The 23,331-nt window shown below is 41.3% G+C and overlaps 1 protein-coding gene across 1 annotated transcript in view; it reads left to right on the top strand.

Moving 5' to 3' along the window:
- The first annotated feature begins 346 nt into the window (after nt 1–346).
- Nucleotides 347–23,331, top strand: part of LOC122652277 (D-lactate dehydrogenase [cytochrome], mitochondrial-like) — a 177,774-nt gene continuing 154,789 nt past the window's right edge. Inside the window, exons 1-4 of the mRNA XM_043845976.1 lie at nt 347–658; nt 982–1,084; nt 1,295–1,395; nt 12,143–12,191. Coding sequence (XP_043701911.1) covers nt 399–658; nt 982–1,084; nt 1,295–1,395; nt 12,143–12,191 — 513 coding nt within the window. The 5' untranslated portion in view covers nt 347–398. The remainder of the gene's footprint in view (nt 659–981; nt 1,085–1,294; nt 1,396–12,142; nt 12,192–23,331) is intronic.

Below are 23,331 nucleotides of genomic sequence, written 5' to 3'. Positions count from 1 at the left end.
CTCCAGCTCTCGAACGGTCGGAAGAGAGCCTGATCTGTTAGTGGTTGTGCTTTAAAACATAGGCAAACGACAAACGTCAGTGGATGGGGGATCGTTATCCTCTCCCTTTACTGCACGATGCAGTATTGCATTGTGCGGTGGCTGCAGAGGCCATGTGCACCATATGGGGCCCGTTATGCCACATGGCCTCTGCAGCGCCGCACGATGCAATACTTCACCGTGCAGTAACAGTAACAATAACAGGAGAGAAAAAAAAGGCGCCCATAGTTTCCCAAAAAAAAAATTCCCACACCGACGGGGACAACCACCACCATCCTGTTCGCTGTCAGGAAGTCACTCTGGGGCTTCTCTCGCGCTCACACACGTACTCTCGGAGGAAAGCAAACCAAGATTCTCTCATGGCGTTCTCATATTGGTATTCTCGTTTCAGTTCTTCTTCAAGGAACATTTACAGGATCATCCAGAGCTCATCCGTCCATCATTTTCGCAATCAGAGTACTTACACCGTGGAAGCTTTGAACTCCGGGGGTACTAAACCAGTGCGGTCATGGTCAAGCTCTCTTATTCCCCTCGCCATCGCGCTCTCTGCTGGATCAATTGTCTTTGACATTGAGAGAAATCCTTCGATGTGCGATGCCGCCGTTGTTGATGATTACCGGTGCGTACTTAAATCTCCGTTAAATGGTTTAGTTGATTGAATGTAACAGTTTTGATTATTTAGACCTTTCATGCGATATGATAAACCTTTTTCCTATAACATTTTGTTCATTATCTTCGTCGACATTTATGAGACTGATCCTTATCGTTCTCTCTTTCTTCCTCGGTGGGATTTCCAGAACTTCAATCGGTTATGTATTTTAGGCTATTTCATTTATATGAACTACTGTTAGTTTCCATGTGAATGATCATATTCTAGAAGTCGGTTGCCCAGACAAGCCGCTGATTCGTTGATTTGATTCATGTTTGGATTTCAAATTTCAGTGGTGGCACCGTTGGGGGCAAAGATAGCACGAACCCTATTGTTAAAGGTTCTCTCAAGGATGTCCCGCAAGAGCTTATTGACGAATTGAGTACCATTTGTGGAGTAATTTAACTTAAACTCTTCCATTTCCATTTTTTAATCGTATTTTAGCAGTGGGCCTACTTACAATGTAATGGTTGTATGTTCCTGTTCCGAAAGTTGCTTTTAATTTCATTGGCAAGCTTGACCTTGACTTGCCTGGTTTGAAGTAGGAATTTGAAGCATAGGATTTTGTGGCAGAGCTTGACGTTTTCTTCGTATATGTATATCTAGGGAAATATGACGCTGGATTATGATGAGAGATACTTTCATGGGAAGCCACAGAACAGTTTCCACAAAGCAGTAAATATCCCTGACATTGTTGTTTTCCCAAGGTTTGATTTTTTTCACATGGTTCAAACCATTCAATCATTCCATCACTTCTGTTTCAATTTCTTCTTTGAGATACATTTGGATGATTCTGCTCAGGATTGCAATAATTTATCTGATTCAGTTTTGATGTTATTTTATTCGGAAAAGGTTCTCTGAGCCGTTGGATTAGGGTATGCTAGAACCTCTGTGTCTCTCTCCTCTTATGAAATGACTTTACTGCCCTCCAACGTACGATGCCGTTTTACGACACCTCATTGGTGTGCTCCCCTATGCCGCTTACTTAGAGATATCAGATATCTTGTACTTCGGTGATTCAGTCACACCATTAGTTTTGGTGATGAAAACAATAGTTTCTTCAAATCTGAAAAAAAAAAAAGAAACAGCTGTGTAGCTGGGGTACATCTCTGTCCTACTTCCTCTTGCCCTTTAATGCAATACCTTTTTTTAAGAAGATTGTGTTAGTGGGCATTTTATAGGAGAGTTGGCCATCACTCTGAACATTGATACAACCCAGGACTGAAGAAAAAAAGAAAAGAATAAAGGAAATCCAATCAGCATGCATGGAGTAGATATCCCATTGCCTAAAATTATGGTTATCGGGTGAGTGGTGCTTGAAAAGATATTTATTTAATAGTTCAGATATACCTGACTTCATGGCGAACATAGATCACAACGGACACAGAGGAAAAACTGAAGGTCAATGGGGCTTACATTAACTCAGTGGGCTTGAATCATCCAAATGACATATGAAAGAGCTAGAAGTAAGAAGTAAGTTAATATAAACGAGATAGACATGATTATGTATTTATCAAAGAGAGAGAAATTAAAAGAAAAGATTGATACATAAACACATAAAAGGGTGTACCCAGTGCATGAGGCTTCTGCCATTGCGGGGCTTGGGGAGGGTCATAATGTATGCAGCCTTACCCTAATTTGGCAGAGGCTGTTTCCCGACTCAAACCCACGGCCACTAGGTCGCATTGGAGCAACCTTACCATTGCGCCAAGGTTCACCCTCTATAAATAATGAATAGCTATTGTTAACAGATCAGAATTAGGCTGAATGCTTGGATGCTTAATTCATCCCAAGCACCTTCTTATGTAGTCCTAGATAGGTAGGAGACCTACTAGGAACCAAACAACAAGATCAAACAACAAAAGGGGCTGCTGGTTCGAATGGACAGCACTAGGATTTAGGTCAATTCCTAGGGTTTGGGTTGGATATTGGGAAAGGGGTTTATAGGGTATTAATGGGCAGGTCTAGGGGGTCAATATGGTATTAAAAGGTTAGGGGTTGGATGAGTTTTGAAATTCTGCAATTCTGGACAGAATTGAGTTGCAGGTTTTGGGTTTAATGGAGTGGAGGAATGGAGGGGTTAGAGTGGGAATTTGGGACTGAAACTTGGATCGAGTATCAACAATGATGTAAGGGATGTATGCTGAAAGTTTGGTTTGAAACTGATGGACAGATTTGAAGTTATGGAGGTTTCCTAGTAGAAGTAGGAGAGAGGGGTAAAATTGTAATTTCAGACAATCGGCTGGGTGGATGGTGCTGAAATTTGAATCGAGTCTCTCTTAGGGTTTGAGGAAGACTCGATCAAATTTTTAGCAGGTTCTAATGGTTAGATTTGGCTGGGCAGAATTCTCACGAAAATCACCTTGTATGTGACCTTCTAGAAGGAAGAAGAATAGTTGCAGAATTTCTTACTTGTTGCAGGTCTTCAATGGCAGCAGCTTTGAAGATGAACAATGGGGTCTCCCGATCTTCACGATGCAAGGAGTCGATTGGAGATCCACCAATCCCTTCAACCTTGATATTACTCACAAGGCAACCTTGATATTACTCACAAGGCACACTTACGATGGAGCAAAGGCAGCAACAAAGGCAGCAACAAAGGCAGCTAGCATAAAGCTAATTTTTATTAATCAAATTCGTGTTCAATGCTGGCCTCCCTTACAAACTTATATAGAAGACTCAAAAATAGACTTAGACACTAAAAAGGAATGGCCTAACCCAATCCTTAACCTATTAGCTAACTTAAACTGACTAGGAAACTGAAATAGACTCAAAATAGAGTCCTAATCCAGCCCAACTAAACAACTAAAACAAAAACTAATAAAATCACTTAAATTGAACCACTGGTTGAACCGGTTCAATTTAAAACACCAAATAAAAAGCTAAGTATGAAAATAAAACTAAGTATGGGAGCTAATCCCGTATGCAACCTATTTACCCATATTTTAGGCCCATAAAAGTGGCCTATTACATTAGAAACCCATGCGATCAAAGGCCCAACATATATGTAACCCAACCCTAGACTTATTCCTAATAAAAGAAGCCCAGTTTGGTGATAAATCTGCATCACCTTCTTATTTATAAGAATAATAGAATAGCAAAATATGTACATGAGCAATGTGGGACTAAACCACATATACAAAAACAATAAAATAACAATGGGAAAAAGTCCAGAATACCCCCCACGGTATTCTTGCCCGTATATCTAACACTCCCCCTCAAGTTGGAGCATATATATCATGCATGCCCAACTTGACTAAGATAGGATGAAACAGCTTGCTACTCAGTCCTTTAGTGAACACATCAGCCAGTTGATTAGTAGACTTCACAAAGGGAACACAAATGAGGTCTGCTTCAAGCTTCTCCTTGATAAAATGTCGGTCAACCTCCACGTGTTTAGTGCGATCATGCTGGACAGGGTTGTGAGCAATGCTAATGGCAGCTTTATTGCAACTTTATTGTGAAGCATCATGGGAAGATGAATAGCAACACCGATATCCTGCAATAACCCTCAAATGCCTTGTGCCATTGCACGAAACTCGGCTTCAGCATTGGACCTTGCCACAACATTCTGCTTTTTACTACGCCATGTGACAAGGTTCCCACCCACAAAGGAACAATAGCCAGAGATAGATTTCCTGTCTGCAGAACCAGCCCAATCGGCATCAGTGGAAGCCTCAATCTTAAGATGTCCATTGGGAGATAGAAGAATTCCCTTACCTGGAGCAGACTTCAAGTACCTCAAAATTCGACGGACTGCATCCATATGAGAGGAATAGGGATCATGTATGAACTGGCTCACCAAACTTACAGCAACTGCTATGTCAGGTCGTGTGTGGGAAAGATAGATTAGTTTGCCCACTAACCGCTGATAACCACCCTTATCAACAGGCTCACCCTTTTTCTCCTTAAGTTTTGTAGTAGCTTCTATAGGAGTATTTGAAGGATGACAACCTAGCAGCCCTGTCTTAGTCAATAGATCAAGGACATATTTTCGTTGAGAAAGAAAGATGCCCTTTGAAGATCTAGCAACTTCTATCCCTAGAAAATATTTTAGAGGGCCAAGATCTTTGACCTCAAACTCACGGCCAAGGAGAAGCTTCAAATCTCTGATTGCAGCATTATCATTACCAGTGACCACAATATCATCCACATAGACTATGAGAAGAGTAACCTTGTCACCAACTCGTTTGATAAACAAGGTGTGATCAGCATTGCTTTGCTTGTAACCTGCTAAAATCATAGCCTTATGAAATCTGCCAAACTAGGCCCTAGGTGATTGCTTTAACCCATAAAGAGCACGCTTCAATTTACAGACCTTGCCCCTAGTCCTGTGATCAGAGAAGCCTGGTGGAATATCCATATATACCTCTTCCTCAAGCTCCCCATGAAGGAAGGCATTCTTCACATCCAACTGCTGGAGATCCCACCCAAGATAATAACACCCTGACGGTGTTGAGCTTTGCCACTGGTACAAAGGTCTCCTGATAGTCAACCCCATAAATCTGAGTGAACCCCTTTGTAACTAGGCGTGCCTTATACCTATCCACTGAACCATCCGTCTTCTGTTTGACCACAAAGACCCATTTACATCCCACTGGTTTTTTCCCTGGAGGAAGAGCCACAAGATCCCATGTATTATTTTTATGTAGTGCTCTCATTTCTTCGAACATTGCTGCTTTCCACTTTCCATCTGTAGATGCTTCCTGCCAATTGTTAGGAATCGAGATAGAGGAAAGAGAAGATACAAATGCACGAAAAGAGGGAGAAAGAGAGCTATAAGAAACAAAACGAGATCTGGGATGTAAAGTGCAAGTCCTAGTACCTTTGCGATGTGCAATAGGTAGGTCGGAAGAAGAGGAATTACCAGGAGATGTAGGATCCAGATCTGGAGCCGACAATTGGATGGGAACTGGTGCTACAGTGGGTTGCAGCTACCCTCTGTTGGATCTGCCCCTTGTATAGGTGAGTATGTTGGAGTTGTCAATTCTCTTATGAAAGTCACCAATAGTTCTCTGGACTAGAGTCAGCTCCCCCTGGATAGGAACATTAACAACACTATTTTCAATGGTCTCCCCCTGTAAAGGATTCCCATCAGGTGAGGGAGGAACAGCCAGAGGGTGTTGGGTATCAACCAAAATAGGATGGGCAGCATCTAAAGGAGTCTAGGCAGCAGCCGTGGGTGGTGGTAAAGAAGGCTGGACAGCAGCCTGAGGAACCTCTGGTAGAGGAATCTCAAAAGACACATCTTCACTAGAACTCTCCCCCTGAAGAGGTGGCGAAGAATAGTAAGAAAGGACTCATGAAAAATAACATCCATAATAATTATGGTACGACGGGAAGGGGGATGGTAACACTTATATCCTTTCTGGGTCGGAGAATAACCTAAGAAAATACAACGGAGCCCCCGAGGTTCAAGCTTGCCTAGAGATCTAGTATCTCAAGCATAGCACACACAACTAGACACCTTGGGAGGTACATTAAATGAGGAATTCCCCCTTAAAACATCAGAGGGGCTACGGGAGGCAAGCACCCTGGAAGGTAGCCTATTGATTAGATAGGCCGCAGTGAGAATCGCATCATAGTTGTCATTTGTCAAGGCGTCGCCTAGGCGGCGCCTTGGTCGACTTGGGTGCATTGGTCGCCTAGGCGGGCGCCTTGGACGCCTTGTACGCCTAGTTGGTGTTGCCTTGAACTTTAGCCCTCTCCACCGCCTTGGGTCGCCTAACCGCCGTGACAACTATGAATCGCATCCCCCCAATATTGAGAGGGTACATTTCTCGCAAACATCAAAGCCCTGGCCATCTCTAATAAATGGCGATTTTTCCTTTCTACCACACCATTCTGGGCAGGGGTATCAACACAACTAGTTTGATGAAGGATGCCATGATCAGCTAAATATTTTTGAAATTGGGATTCTGTGTACTCTGTTCCATTATCACTTCTCAATACTTTGAGAGTAGCCTGGAACTGAGTTTGTACCATTTTATGAAAATGCTGAAAACATGAGAAAACCTGATTCTTTGTGTGCAAAAGATACGCCCAAGTGTGTCTAGAATGACAATCAATGAAAGAGACAAACCAACGATGACCAGAAATAGATGCTTTACGACTGGGGCCCCAAACATTAGAATGCACTAATTGAAAACAAGAAGAACTCCTTTTATTTGAAATCGGATAAGTTGAACGTGTCTGTTTGGCCAGAACACAAGCCTCACAAAAAAAGTCATCCTTAGTACGAAGGGTGACCAAACTAGGAAATAAATGAGCTAAAATTCCTTAAGGGGGGTGACCTAACCTAGAGTGCCACTGGTAGAGTTCAGAAGAGACCATGGAGTTCTGGTGTAGCGGAGAAGGCAATGGTGGTGGAGAGAAGCGACCGTCGTTAAGCAGGTACAGCCTACCATGCACTTTACCCAATCCAATCGTCTTCCCAAATTCCAGATCCTGAAACACACAATGAGATGGAAAGAAAGTGACTTTGCAGTTAAGATCACGAGTAATACTACTAATGGAAAGAAGATTAGTTGTAAAGTTAGGAATGTGCAAAACAGAAGACAAGGGAAGAGAAGAAGTGCTGTTGATCGAGTCCTTTTCCAGAAATGGAAGAAAGGGAACCATCAGCCACCTTGACCTTGTCTTTCCCAGAAGTGGGAGAATATCTGTGAAACAAGCTAGAAGAACCAGTCATATGATCTGTAGCTCCAGAATCTATGATCCAAGGATGGGAAGCTACAGAAGCACAATGACCTCCAAATGCAATACCTGACCGGGCAAAGTGTGAACCTGAGGGAGCAGAAGACCTGGCAGGAGCTGATGTAGTAGAGGCAGCAGCAGCGGAAGACCTGAGCATACGTAGGAATGCCTGTAGATCATCCTTGGATAGACCAGTGTCAGTAGCAGGGGCTGCATTAACAGTTTCAGACTGATGGGCCTTGGTCTTTGTCTTTGTCTTTGTCTTTGTCTTGGCAGCCTTTTTAGCTTCAAAGTCAGCCGGTTTCCCATGAAGTTTCCAGTACTTCTCCTTGGTGTGATAGGGTTTGTGACAGTGCTCACAAATGACAGTCCCTGTGGTAGAATCACTAAGAGAAGCAGTGTTACTAGGTGCAGGAGTGGCAGGGGTAGCAGCCTTGAGAGTTGATCTGTCAGTAATAGGGGGGTGCAACATGGCAGCCCGACGGCTCTCCTCAGAGGACACCAAGACATAAGATTGTTCAAGTGTGGGAAAAGGCTTATGGCCCAACACTTGAACACGAATCTGATCGTACTCTACATTTAAGCTAGGCAAAAAATCGTAGACCCTAATCTTGTCCACATGCTTCTTATAGGAGGCAATATCAGCAGCGGAACTTGGTTGAAAGTCAGAAAAGTGATCCAACTGCTGCCAAAGGCTACGTAAAGTAGCATAATATTTAGAGACTGCCAATTCTCCTTGAGTAGTGTGAAGGACCTTTTTCCTGAGTTCATAGACCTGGGCATCGTTGCCAAGCTGCTTGTAGGTCTCCTTGCAAGCAGCCCAAATCTCCGAGGCTGTGTCAAGAAGAAAAAAATTATGCTGCAGTTCTGTAGTCATAGAGCCAATGAGGTAGGACATGAGAACTCCATTGTTGGCCAGCCACCTGTCTTGAGCAGCTCCAATCTCAGTTGGCATAACACTGGTGCCAGTAATATGACCAGTAAGGCCACGGCCAGCAATGGCAAAGGAAGCCGACCTAGACCAAAGCAAGTAATTAGTGCCATCCAATTTGATTGGATTAGGAGTAAAGTTATGATAATCTGATTTGCTGTGTCCATCACCAACAGAAGTAGCAGTCGAATTCACTAAGTCACCCATGAGAGCAGTAGAGAAAAGCCCAAATCACAGAAAGGGGCTGTTATGAAGAGAACCCCACAAAAGCCTGCAAGTTAAGGGCCGAAAACTGGAGGAGAGCCCTCTGGTAATGATAGAATATTAATCTCCAAATATCAGCAACAGCAGCAAAGTGAATCCCTTGGATCGATTCTTACAGAGTTTGAAAAACCCTGAAAGTGCTGAAATCGATGTAGGGGAGAAGGAGAGCAAAAACACTGCTGATGGAGCTGAAAATAGGATAGAATGGTCCTCTAGTAATGCTGAATCACCCTGCCAAAAATCAGCCGCAACAGAAATCTGCAAACCCTAGATCGATATTGGTCAGGGTTTTGGAAAAAACCCTGAAATGCTGAAATCGATAAAGGATGTAAGATGCCAAAAAACTGAGGTGTTGCAGCCCCAACCAAGGTCGAGTGTGTCTGTATAAGTAGAGAACCAGCCTTCAAAAAAATCAGAATCAATAGAAGTCACCAGCCCCTAGATCGATAGTTGTCAGGGTTTTAGAAAAAACCCTGTTTTTTGTGAAAAGTCGATCTTAGGGGGTCTTGAACAGATCTGATGATAGGAACAGATATAAAAGAGAAGGCCTGCTGCAGTTCTTGGTCTTCAAATAGGAGGAGTGGTCCCCTGTAGCAGAGATGGAAGCAGTCCCCAAAAACTGAAGAAGCCAAATATCGCAGACAGGTAATAGTGTCCCTATCGAGCAGAAAATCACACCATAGAAAGAGGTAATGGAGGGCAGCAACTAGATCTTGTGGATCACCTCATTAGTGCTGCCCTAGTGGGAGAATGAAGAGCAAGAGAAGAGAAGGAAGAAACCGAGAATGAAAAACAGGAAAGAAGGAACAGAGATTGAGACTGGAAGAGAAGGGGGGGGGGGTCCCTAATTCGAGATCTGCTCTGATACGATGTTAACAGATCAGAATTAGGCTGAATGCTTGGATGCTTAATTCATCTCAAGCACCTTCTTATTTATAAGAATAATAGAATAGTAAAATATGTACATGAGCAATGTGGGACTAAACCACATATACAAAAACAATAAAATAACAAAGGGAAAAAGTCCAGAATACCCCCCACGGTATTCTGGCCCATTTATCTAACAGCTATTCATGGTGAATATTGTAATAGTTGTGGAGTTCACTTGCAGCTTATTTGAGGTACATGGATGAAACAAAAACTGAACTATGTACTACTCCCCCCCTGATTTAGGACAAAACATGAAGAAAAAGAGGCCAAAACACTGTTCACATTACTGTTCACGTGAACAGTGTCACAACCCATTATTTTGCCTTGGTGGAATATTATTAGAAGATCCTGTGGGGCCCAAGACCAGATCATGTGAACACTTTTTAGAAGGGTCAATTTTGTCTATGTGCGGGGATTTAGAAGTTTAGTTTAGTTTCTAATTTTAGATTTAGAAAGTAGGCGTTTCTAGTTTTAATTAGACTTAGTTTCTATTTTATAGTTTCTAATTTTGTTCCTTGCATGTTGGCTGAACTATAAAGCCTAGTTTCTATTTTCATTAGGTTTCTATTTCTAGTAGTTTCTATTGTCTTTTAACTTGAGGTGCAAGCATAGCCCTCTATTAATTGTAAGGCTGCTGTAGCCATTCGCGACGATTTTAAGAAGATGAATGAATATGAGTTTGCCTTGAGTGTAACTGAGTTTTTTAATCCTTGTGTGGATGAAGGGTTGAGAAGGCTGGTTGAGAGAGCCAAAGCATCTTTATCCCTCCCTTCTCTTATCTTATTCCTTCCTCCTGCCCCACTCGAGCTCTGTTGGTGACTGCTACTGTGAGTCTTCAACTGCTCTGCTGCTACAGTTGTGTCAACATTATTCCATTGCTGCTGCATCTGTGAAGGACCAGAGATCAACCAAATCACTGCTGGAGTTGCTGCTGCTGAACTGAGACCAGGAAATCTATCCCCACACCTGCGGTTGCACCTCTTCCTAGTTCTCTGATGCCGCAACCTTTGGATCTTCGTATCTCAGCAACTACTGTTCAGACTTGGCTGAGTTTTGGAGGGCTAAACTCTGCCAAGGAACCTTACACTCGATCCCAGTTTGAGCCCTTTCTGCTAGCTGATTTGGTCTGTAGCTCCTACCTTCTAAATTGGTAATCTTCTTCTACCTTTCTTTCTGACCATTGGAATCAGCTCTTATTTGGAGGCTTACTCCATCCCACCAAGGCCTACACTCGACCTGAATTTGATCACCATCACATGGCTGAATATCGGGATTCTGTCCACTTTCACATTCTGATTGGTGCTATTTTTTGATGTTCTGCTGCAACCTATTATCGATCCTACTGTAGAGTGGTTCTTACTTGAATCCCTTCTACATTACCCTCCCCCCCAAAAAAAAAGAAAAGAAAAGAAAAGGGAATTACATAACTGTAAAACTGTAAATACAATAACTTGTATTTGAAATCAACATCGACACTTATGGATCATGAAACTTGATGCAAGTACTTTTCAAATCAGATTATCAAAAGAACTCTAAATGGATATAGTACTGCCCGAAAAAAGAACTAAATAACTGTGTAAATACAACAAAGAGTTAGTTATCCACCACCCGCACAACCATAAAAAGAAAAAAAATTCATAACTGGTAGTGTGGAAGAAAAATGGATTCATCAAGTATTAAAGGGTTTTCTCTCAAGAAACGAGATTGAAAAAATGTTCCACTGTCAGCTACTACTGGAAGGGTGACACATATGATCTAACTTGATGCAGTTCTTCTTCGATATCAACTTTTCAAGGGTGCTGCCCAATCATTTTGTTTGGTTTGCTGGTGGGGTCATAAAGAAGCTTAATTTGTCATTGTTTTCCTGTCTATCTAGGAAAATCATGCATCTGAGTTTGAATGTGCCCTCTACAAAGATGTTAATGGTGCTTGGCTTTCAATTGTTGGTGACTTGAGGACCTGATTTTGATTTTTGAATCTATCTACAGGATGAGATTTAAATCTGTTGATGAATATTTGACTAAAGTTTAATTGAGAACTAATAAATCTCCAGTGTTGAATCATTTAAGCAAGCAATTACAAAGGCTTGGGACATGTGAGGCAAAGTACAAACAATGAAGTGGGATAAAGAAATCAACAAGCGACCCCCAGCCAACCCAAGTGCAAAACTGAGTATAACAACATATCAGAACCAGCACCCCTTCAAAAAAGAACATCACCAATGGTTCTTACAGGGATGACCACAAACTCAACCAACACTTTAGGAGCCCATGCCATTACCAGTAAAAACAGAAAAAGGTGCACCCCCCCCCCCCCCAAACCTTGGGTGGTGAGGCACCCTCCTTCATTACATAATTCTTGAGCTTTATAAATTGAACTCTTGCCTTTATGTTTCTCTTCAACTCTACGTGGGCCTTTAATGATGCTTAAATTAACTGTCATGAACGTTGAGATGATCCCCATTTTCACATCGCAGTTTTCTTTATTTAGGCTTTAGCTGTTCCAGATAGAAATCATGTAAAAGAACAAATTTCAAGTAAAACTTTATTTTCTATATTGATTTTACCTGATAAATTACCTTTTAAAATGATTTCTTTACAACATTAACTCTAATTCATTATTTGAACATACAGGTCTGAAGATGAAGTCTCTAAGATTGTCAGATCTTGTAATAACCATAGGGTGAGTTTTCCTAATTGTGTTTCTATGGAAGTTGCAAAACTGAAGAAAAGCATGGGATACATTATACAAAGCTATATTTCCCAAATTAGATTATCATCTCCTACTGTGGGTTTAGAGACCCCAAAAATTCTTCCCCTCCCCCCCCCTCCTCTTTATAACGCCCAATGTATAAAGAAGCCACCAACTATGGGACATAATTTGGGTGCAATTTTGGCTTTATCTTGAAGGATCTTTTCCCCTCTTTCCAAATTCCTTACAATAGTGTGTGACTGAATCTTCCAAAGAATATGATCCTGCAAACGAAAACTTATTCTCTGCCGATGAGAGAGAATTTTCTTCGTGTCCCTTGGGTAGTTATGTTGATTCCATGGTTCTAAATCTCGGTTTTGCCAGAAACCGAGACAAAACCTTAATGCAATACCATTTTGTACCTAGTTTCGACTAGGTTTCGACATGTTTCAGTCATATTTCGGTAATTTCACAAGTTTCAACCTGAACCACCTATATAAATTCACCTATCCCATCGAAATTTGACGAAACATGGAAGTTTCAACCTGAACCTGGTTGGACCACCTTATTTATGCCAAATATAATTGAAGTAAATGTTTTTATATTTGTTCTTTATTTTTATATTTTTATTTCATTTACTTAAGATATTGGTCATAAATAAGCAAATACTGAAATACCCCCTTTTGAATCCAATAAAAATAGTTAGAAAATCAAATTTTAAAAGGATAAAAACTGGATTTTTGATGGTTGGTGAAATTTTCAACTTTCTAATGCTGGGGTTAGTTTCAAATAAAAATTTCATAAATCTTGTCATGACTCATGATAGAACATCATTAAAAACCAAAAGAGTGGCGAAATAATCATTTGTCTTGATATCTAAAGATTTATTTTCATTCTGGTTGATCCATCCGCTCATCCTTCCTCAGAAGGGAATGATGTCTAGAGAAAGCCAGTTTGGCGACTTCCACTGTACCACTGTTCATTGGGTGGATCAAACCATCTGTTCCTGGATCCAAATCATCCGATACTATTTTTTCACATTCAATAAAATGACTTGCCCGCAAGGTTGGCTGGCCGACTAACTGAAGGTTTTGTGTTGGAGTTCGACAAGTGATAATACAAACTGGGAAAACCATTTTGATAGAAGAACGTGCGAAGGATGCCACTGATATCTTGGCGGATTTTCGCACCAATTCTTGAAACAACGCTTTCTTCCAAGAAATCCTGAAGAGGATTTGATTGCATTTTTTTCCCCGGTATGCCGCTCCGCGAGCAAGGAGCGAATGAACGTCAGTCTTCATATCAACATGTGAATATCCTTCGCTCGTTATCTCCTCATCTTCCTATTTATAAGCCACAACTCACTTCGACATTTCCAATTTCCCATAGAATCTCTCGGGGACGGTGCCCCGTCCTCTTCTTCCCCGAAGTAGAGTAGTGAAGTCCAGTTGGGGCGCCTGGGAACCCTATCACTGTTTCCTGCTTTCGAGCTGCCCCTTTCAAAGTCAGAGTGGTAGGTGAAATTTTCAACTTTATTATGCTAGGGTTATTCTCAAATTTAAAAATTTCATAAATCTTGTCATAATAACATAAGTAAAAACCAAAAGAGTGGCGAAATAATCATTTGTCTTGATGTCTAAAATATTTTTTCGTTTAGCTGATTTATAAATTTTTAGATTTGAGAATAACCCAACATTAGAAAGTTGAAAATTTCACTTACCTCAAAATCCAGTTTTGTTCTGAACGGGGTTGACTTTTTATCCTTTTGGATTTGATTTTTAACTATTTTTATTCAAATAAGGGGTATTTGCTTATTTATGAATAATATCCATCGATAGCACAAGAAAGAATCACAGATGGTGTTCATTTTTGCAATCGGTGCGAGCGTCGTCTCCTGGTAATCCAAACCATAAATCCGAGTAAATCCTCTTGCAACCAATCGGCCTTTCGGTCCATTATCCCACCTATATTTTGCTTTACGGTGAAAACCCATTTGCAACTTCGTCCTTTTCTATGGTGGAAAAGAGACCAGATCCCAAGTACCATTCTTTTGCGGTACTTGCATTTCCTCAATCATGGTTGCCTTCCACTGCGGTTCCGTAATAGCTTCACCGCCAATTTGGGGAATAGAAATAGATGACAAGGAAGACACAAAGGTATGATATGAAGGAGAAAGAGAGTTGTATGAAACCATCTTAGCAATAGGGTATTGAGTACAAGATCTTGTTCCCTTTCGAACAATAATGGGTAAGTCGAGATGGGTCGAAATAATAGGACAATCGAGTAAGTATTACCTCGACGAGAGTTAGAACCTGGATCAGAAGATGACGGCTGGCTAGGTGGTGGTATAGGTGTCATCGGTACTGCTGAGGTGGTGTCTATTTACCGCTCATGATGATGGTTGGCATATACTCTCATTGGCTGCTGAACGTGAACAAGAGAGACTCCCCTTGGACTGAAGGAATTGGAGAAGTAGAAGTAGAGTCTTGAGCCAAGAATAGGAATGGTTGGAGGCACATCTTCACCAAAGAAAGAAGGATCCTTGCATGAAGAGGTGCCGGCGAGTAGTAGGCAGCAGATTCGTGGAACACAACATCCATAGAAAATTAGAAACAAAGACCCGACGAGAAGGTGGGTGATAACCTTGTAGCCCTTCTAGGTAGCTGAGTATCCAATGAATACACACTTAAGCCTCTGGTGATCTAACTTGCTATGAGGATGGTGATTCCGGATAAAACAGGCACATCCGAAAACATTAGATAGGAGAAGAAAGGTGGAAGAACCTTGGAGAATCGCAATATGAGCCTTGAAGTAAAGGACACAAGTCAGCATCCGTACGATGAGATAAGCAGCGGCGAGAACAGCTTCACTCCAATACATAGGAGGAACATTCATTTCAAACATAAGAGCATGGGCCACCTCCAACAGATGCCTAGTTTGCGTTCAGCCACACCATTTCGAGCCGATGTATCAACACAACTGCTTTGATGGATAATCCCCTGAGTGCCAAGATAAGACTGAAAGAAACCCTCAAGATATTCTCTGCCATTATCACTTTGAAGAATTTTGATGGTAGAGTTAAACTAGGTACGGACCATGGTGTAAAAAAGTTGAAAACAACGAAACACTTTATTCTTTTGATGCATCAAATAAATCCAGGTAACTCGTGTATGACAATCAATAAAAGTAACAAACCAACGATAACCAGTAATGGAAGAACAACGGGCAAGGCCCCATACATTAGAGTAAATTAACATAAAAGGAGAAGAGCTTCTATTATTTAAACTGGGATAAGTTACGTGAATTTGCTTAGCCAAAACACCGGCATCACAAATGAAATCCCTGGGATTACAGTGCTGAAATAAATTAGGAAAAGCTTTAACCAAAGTTCCAATGGGGGATGGCCCAAACGCCTATGCAAAAGAAGCAACTCAGAAGGTACTGAAGAAGAGCCGGTTTGATGAGCTTGACCCACTGAAGAATGTCATAGTTGAGCAAATAAAGACCACCATATACCCTACCACAGCCAATCGTTTTCCTCGTCACCAGATCCTGAAAAAAACAGAGTTAGAAGGGAAAAAAGTCACTTTGCTATTCAGATCAGTGGTAAGACGGCTGATAAAAAGAAGGTTAGTAGAAAAATTTGGAACATGAAGAACAAATGCTAAGGATAAAGAGGGAGAACAAGTGATAGAACCCTTCCCAGAAACAATGGAGAGGGAACCATCAACCGCTCTAACCTTGTCTTTGCCAGAACAAGGGGAATACCAAAAAAAGAGACTAGAAGAGCCAGTCATATGATCAGTGGCACTGGAGTCAATAATCCAAGCACGAGAGACAACCGATGCACAATGGCCATCAAAAGGAATACCTGAGTGGGCAAGGTAGGAGTCAGAGGAAACTAGAGTAGATGTAGAGGTGGAAGGGGGAACAGTGAAAGGCTCCAAGCTAGTCATCAAACGCCTAAGCATCGCACGCTCATCCTGGGAAAGACTGAAAGAGAGGAATTGGTACTATCAAGAGCCGGTTCAGAAGCCTCTGTGTGATGTGCAACCTCCCACATGCAGCTTACATCATAAGTCCTTGGTATGATGTTCCTTACGACAGTAGTCACACCTGACTGGTTCCCTATCAGTGGAGACACGATCAGTAGAATGATCACTGGATCGAGGGGAACCACCCTTAGGCTGAGTGGATCCAGAGAGTAACGCTGATCGGTCCTGAGTAGTGTGCTGTAACATAGCATTGCGGTGGCTGTCCTCTAACTGAATCAATGAGTAAGACTGCTCTAAGGTAGGGAAAGCGTACTGGCTAAGTACCTGGGCGCGAATCTTATCATACTCAACATTCAGCCCAGCTAGAAAATCATAAACCCGAAACTTATCTTCATGTTTCTTGAAGGCAGTAGCATCAGTAGTACAAGTTTCCTGAAAGGTATCATAGAAGACGAGTTCCTGCCACAGACTACGCAATTCAGAATCGTATTTTGGAAAGAGTGTAGTCCTCCTGTTTGGTTTCATAATGCTTCTTGTGCAGCTCATAAACCTGAGCATCATTCCCAACCTGGGAGTATGTGTCCTGAGCTTCTTTCCAAATCTTGTCTGTAGTATCCAGTAAGAGATAACCTCGAGCAATCTGAGGTTGCATAGAGTTGATGAGAAAGGCCATCATGAAGGAGTTATCAGAACTCCACTTCCTCATTGAAGCATCAGTAGTAGGAGGCTTTGCAGTTTCACCCGTCAAATAACCAGCATAGCCACATGAATCAATGGAGAGATAATGAGAACGATACCACATCAGATGTTGCTCCCATCCAATCGAACAGAATTAACAGGGAATGAAGGAAAATCATTATGAGTCCCATGACTCGATCCTTCAATTCTAGTGGATGAAAGAAATGTATTGAAAAGGGAATGAAGCCTTGAAGAGATTGAAGAGCACCACAAAGGACCAACAAAAGGTCGAAAGAGGGTTCAAAACCTTGAAAAAGTCGATATGGACCTCAAAACCCTGAAGAAAATCAATTTTCATATATGGGTCTCTTAGATGATTATTCAAGGGAGATCTGAGAAACCAATGAAAGAGGGGATAACCCTCGGTGGAAGATGAAACCGAGAGAGGAAAGGTGTTGGGAAAAGGTCGGAGAAGAGAAGGTGAGAGGCTGAAGGTGAAACCGAGAGAGAAAAGGAGGGAGAGAGTCGACAGCGGCTAGGGCTGGGATTCTGAGGTGGATTTCAGCTCTGATACCATATTTGATTGAGAGGAATGATGAGACTGCTGAATGACAGCCCTATTCTATTTATAATAAGTGACATACAGGTACAAGGAAAAAATACCCCTATGGACAGATTTACCCTTATACCCATATTACACCCAGTATTATAACACTTACATACTCCCGTAGGAAGAAGAAAGCCAAACAGGCCTTAGTGGTCATGATTTAAAAATGAGAGGGCCTTTTTTTCCCCCTCGTAGCCGGCATGGGCCTTTTCAGCCCATTAGTGGGCCTGCCCACCAGCCCATGTTGTGGGTTACTTAGTTCTAGCTTTTTTTTTTCTTCTTTAAGTCTTCTTATTATTAAGTTGTTTTATTTAAACTAAAGACTCTTACCTAGTGTAGAGGTATTCCTTTTCCTTTATGTTTCCTATTGGCCAAGTAAGTTTGGTTAGACACGTCTTTTACTTAGCTAGCGACTCTCTCTTTTAAATAAATAGCCTGTAAGGCTATTTGGCCACAAACGATTTTGATTAATGAAGAATTGGCTTTGCCTCTTTGCGGCTGTGAAAATATGCTGCGGTGAGACTCAGTGAAGAGTGAGAAATTCTTGGGATTAGTGAGATTCTGATCAAGGCCTGTTGGTGGGAAATCAAAGGTCATATCCTTCTTCCATATTCTGTTTCTCCTCTCAAGTAAGTGTTATTTCATCCACTGTTATTGGTGATTGCTAAGTTTGATTTAGCTTGAGTTGGAAGGATTGATCAATCAACTTGTATTGCTGTTCATTTTTTGTTCGTAAAAAGATTTAAATCAATGCATTGAACCACCAACTAGAAGCTGGTGGCAGTCCTATTTTGAGCTCTAAGTTCCTGAAATTGATATTGGAGATTCAAGGGAATATGGCCAGCAGATTACCCTCATCTATTGTGGGGTTAAAGGGCCTCCTGAGACTCCTTCGACCAGGGTATTGGATTGATCAGACCTGCTGATCTGCTTTCGTAAAAAGATTTAAATTAATGCATTGAACCACCAACTAGAAGCTGGTGGCAGTCCTATTTTAAGCTCTAAGTTGCTGAAATTGATATGGAGATTCAAGGGAATATGGCCAGCAGATTACCCTCATCTATTGTGGGGTTAAAGGGCCTCCTGAGACTCCTTCGACCAGGGTATTGGATTGATCAGACCTGCTGATCTGCTTTCGTGTCAATTCTCTCAAACTTTGGTTTACGGGTCAAAATTTCACTGTTTTGACTGTTGATTCAAAATCTAATCATTAGAATATTGCAGTATTTTGGGATTATTTAGTCTATCATTTTATGATCATTGATCAGAATCTAACCTCCATCGGATAAGGTTGACTTCAATTTTATCATTGAGCTGAATTCTGTTTTAGGGTTTTTCTTGAGAACCTGTTAGAGGGGTGTGTAATCTGAACAGATTGACTTTGACTTTATCATTGACCTAAATTCTGTTTTAGGGTCTTTCTTGAGATCCTGTTAAAGGGGGTGTGTAATCTGAACCTTAGGTTCATCCCGTTTACCCCCCCACCACCCACCCCTCTAAGCGTACATGTCCCAAACAGATGAGGGTACTCGACAAATCTTTTAAGAATCTAAAAAATAAGACAATCAGAAAACCCACCCTATATGCCAACCTTCGAGCTCCCTCTATAAATTTGTCATTAAAATATCCAGCCCGCAAGAGAACTGTTGAGAATTAGGGGTAGTTAAATCTTGTAATTTTTGGGTTTTGGGGTTCTATTCTATTTTCCTGCTTTTCTGTCCTTATTTGATAAGTTGTAATAGGTGAGGGCTTAGGGGTAATTTCATAATAAACCCCTAACCCCACACCTAATTTTGATAAGCCTTAATTATAAATAAATCCTTGGTCCTGCGATGGGAAATTAATTCCAATCACAGGCTGCCTTCTCTTCTCTCTCGTCAGTGTGCTTCTTCTCCCCTTTTCTCCTCTTATTCTTCTCTTCTTCTCCTTTCTTCTACTAATTAGGTAGTTTCTGATTTGTAAACATGGTATCAGAGTAACACAGTGAAAAACCGCACGATACAACTGTGGCATTGAACTTCTCAAACCATGCTTTGGGTGATTGTTTGAGGCCATAGATTGCTTTTTGCAATTTGCACACCCGAGACTATTTTCCCCCTGAGCAACATACCCAGGAGGTTGCTCCATATACACTTCATGAAGATCACCATACAAGAAGGCGTTTTTAATATCCAACTGAAACAGGGGCCCATCAAAATTAACTGTCATAGAAATAAGTTGGCGAACAGAATTCAGCCTAGCAACCCGAGCAACAGGAGAGAAGGTCTCAAAGTAATCCACACCATAAGTCTGTGTATACCCCTTGGCAAGCAGGCGGGCTTTAAGCTACTCAACAGAACCATCTGGAAGGTATTTGATTGTATAAATCCAACAATACTTAACAAGTTCCTTTCCAGGAGTCAGATCTACCAATCTCCAAGTGTGACGAGATAAGAGAGCATCATTTTCGAAATCCATGGCCTTCTTCCAACCAGGAAGACGAAGGGCCTCAGTATAATTTTTGGGAATAGGGTTGGAAGACAAGGACAAGGCAAAAGTATGAAGGTGACATCAACACTCACAAAAGACCTATGGGCAACAGGGTTATAACACTTGTACCCTTTCTGGGTACAAGAATATCAAAGAAAAACACACTTAATGGACCTGGGAGAGAGTTTATCAGAATGAGCATGTAGATTGTGAACAAAACAAATACACCAAAAAACACGAGGAGGTAAATGAAAACTGGGTTGACCAGGAAAAACAATTGAAAAGGGAGACTTCTCGGCAAGAACAGAAGAAGACATTCGATAAATCAGGTAACAAGCAGTAAGCACCCCTTCACACCAAAATTGCTTGGGAACGTGCATATGGAACATTATAGTGCGGGCAACTTCAAGTAAATGTCTATTCTTATGTTCCGCTACCCCATTTTGTTGTGGAGTGTAGGAACAACTAGTTTGGTGAATCATTCCATGAGAAACACAAAAATTAGAAATATCACGCTGAACATACTCCAAGACATTATCAGAATGAAAAATTTTAATAGATAAACCAAACTGAGTTTTTATTTCATTATAAAAATTTTGGAATGCAGAGAGAAACTCGGAATGATCTTTCAAGAGGTTTAATCATTTGAGACGAGAATGGTCGTCCACAAAAGTGACAAAATACATGAACCCACTCCGATTCCTAACACGACAAGGACCCCAAATAACCGAATGGACTAAAGAAAATAAAGACGAACTACGAGCCATAGTACGAGAAGGGAACGAGGCACAATGATGTTTTCCCAACTCACAGGCTTCATACTCTAAACGAGACACATGGCTAAAGACAACTTTAACCTAACTAAAGACAAATGGCCTAAATGACAGTGCCACTGGAATAGAGTCACCCTACCAACAGAAGCAGCAGCGGAAGACGAGGCAGGAGCACCATGGTCAAGGTAGTAGAATCCATCTTTTTCATACCCTCCACCAATCTTCTTCCTCGTGTGAAGATCCTGAAAAACACAACAAGAAGGAAAAAAAGTCACAGAATAATGTGAAGTTTAGTTATTTGACTAACAAAAAGAAGATTCAATGGTAACTGAGGAACATGTAACACAAAGGAGAGATTCATGGAGGAAGTGGGAGAGACTGTACTATGCCCAGAAATAGGAGTAGAAGAATCATTTGCAAGGATAATAGGAGATGATGAATTTGTATGTGAATAAGTGGTAAATAAAGATGACTCACCAGTCATATGAGCAGAAGCCCGGCAGTCAATAATCCAGGATGGAGTAGTAGTGGTAAGGAGAGCAGTTGTACCTGCATGAGCTAGAGTAGCAGAAGAAGAAGAGGTCCCGGTGGATGTAAGACTGGATGTCTCCAAGTGTTGTAAATGCCGTAATATCTGGGAGAGATCATCACGGTGAGGAGCTGTAGTAGAACCAAGGTTTAAAGTATCGGTATTGGGTATCGTATCGGTCGGGCGATTTTAAGAGACGTATCGTATCAGAGATACGTATCGATCGATGCAGAAACACATGAAAATAATCAAAATACACATGGGAATACATTTTTGGACACAAAAAACAATATAAACAATCGATTTATGTCATATATCATGCATATACACTACGAATTGTGAATAATCAATAACCAGATAAATGCGGCACTTTGAAATTGTTATAAAAGATTAAAAGATGGGAACACCTTTTGATTTCGAATCTGGGTTGTTGGATGCAGCAGAAGCTGTGATTCCACCTCCTTTAGAATCGTTTTTGACCAAGGAATTCAAGCCCTGAAAAAATCAGGTCGAAATGGGTTTGAACCTTGATTTTGGGGTTTTTCCCTTGGCTGGACAGGGCTTTTTTTCGCCTGGAGGCTCTCTGTATCTTGTTCTGGTGGAAAAAATGAAAAAAACCCATGTGCTGCTTAAGTGTGTTGAGACGTATCGATATGTGTCGGTCGATACATATCGATATGTACCGATACATCGATATGTACCGATACGTTAAAAAATAAAAAAGAAATGAAAAAAGATCTCTCGCTGTATCGATACGTATCAACCATATCATATCGTATCGATATGTATCGGTCGATACATATCGATACAATTGAGACATTTTATTTGTAAAAAAAGTAGAGACGTATCGGTATGTATCGTATCGACACTAACTGATACTGAGACATATCGGCCGATACGATATGATACAGAACGATACTTTAAACACTGAGTAGAACCACTACTTGGTAAGGAAACCATTGGAGAATCACTGTGGGCAGCACCATCATTACCTCCTTCAGACGTTGCATGATTGGCAAACTGAGTTGCCCAATCTGGCTTACCATTCTTGTCCCAACAACAGTGTGACCAGTTTTCCTATAATGAGTACACTTCCGAAAAGGTCTATCACTTGACTGACCACCAGTTCCACGATCACCACCACCACCACCACCACCACCACCATGTCCTCCCCCTAAGCTACGTCCATGACCATGACCACGACCACGACCAGCCACTAAGGCAGAATTCTACTAGGGAGTAGAGTCAGAGTTTCCAGGAGAAGTGATACACTGTAGGCGGGAGAATGTGTCAGCAAGAGTAGGAATAGTTTCTCCAGCAAGAATATGCCCCTTGATAGACTTCAAATCAGAATCTAGGCCAGCCAGAAATTTAGACACAAAGATTCATTCCTTTGAGCTTTTAATTTGTCAATGTCAGTGGTGAGTTGCTGAAACATTTAATTCCTCAACAAGACCCTTAAAAGTGCTATAGTAGTCTTGGAGAGGCTTGTTTGACTGACAGACCTGAAAGAGTTTCTGTTGGAATATGTAATCCAAAATACCATGGGGGTATTCTGGTCTTTTTGGGGGTAGTTTTATTCTTCTTATGTTATTAAGTGTAAGTGGGCTATGTGGGTTTTAGTCCCACATCGCCTAGTTTAGTCTCTTTGTAATTTTCCCTCTATTATAAATAGAGGGGCTTACTTATCAATGAATACAACAAGTTATTATTCTCTCATTCTCTCTTTCCTTCTTTTCTCTCTTTTCTCTCTCAAGTTACTGGTTATAGGTATTAGGTTTTCTACATGGTATCAGAGCTAGGCAACCAGTAACTGATTCTCTCCAAGATTGCCGATTTGAGAGTCGTTCCAAGTTTCTCCGATTTATGGAGAAACCCTAGTTCATAAAAGAAGGAGAACTAGGGTTTCGTATGTTTTCGATGAAGATTTATCACAAATGCGTTTTGATGGTGCGCATCCCCTACTGCCGCTACTCTTATATCTGGTGAGAGTGCTCTCGTTTGATGGCGTGCATCCCAGTTTAGGTTTCCACTCTCTTTGCTGGTTGCTGGCAACGATTCAAAACCCTCAGGAAAACCC

This window comes from Telopea speciosissima, chromosome 2, assembly GCF_018873765.1.
Source record: "Telopea speciosissima isolate NSW1024214 ecotype Mountain lineage chromosome 2, Tspe_v1, whole genome shotgun sequence".
Taxonomy (NCBI): Eukaryota; Viridiplantae; Streptophyta; class Magnoliopsida; order Proteales; family Proteaceae; genus Telopea; species Telopea speciosissima.
The sequence above is the reverse complement of the archived record's forward strand: the minus strand, read 5'-3'. Positions and strand labels throughout refer to the sequence as shown.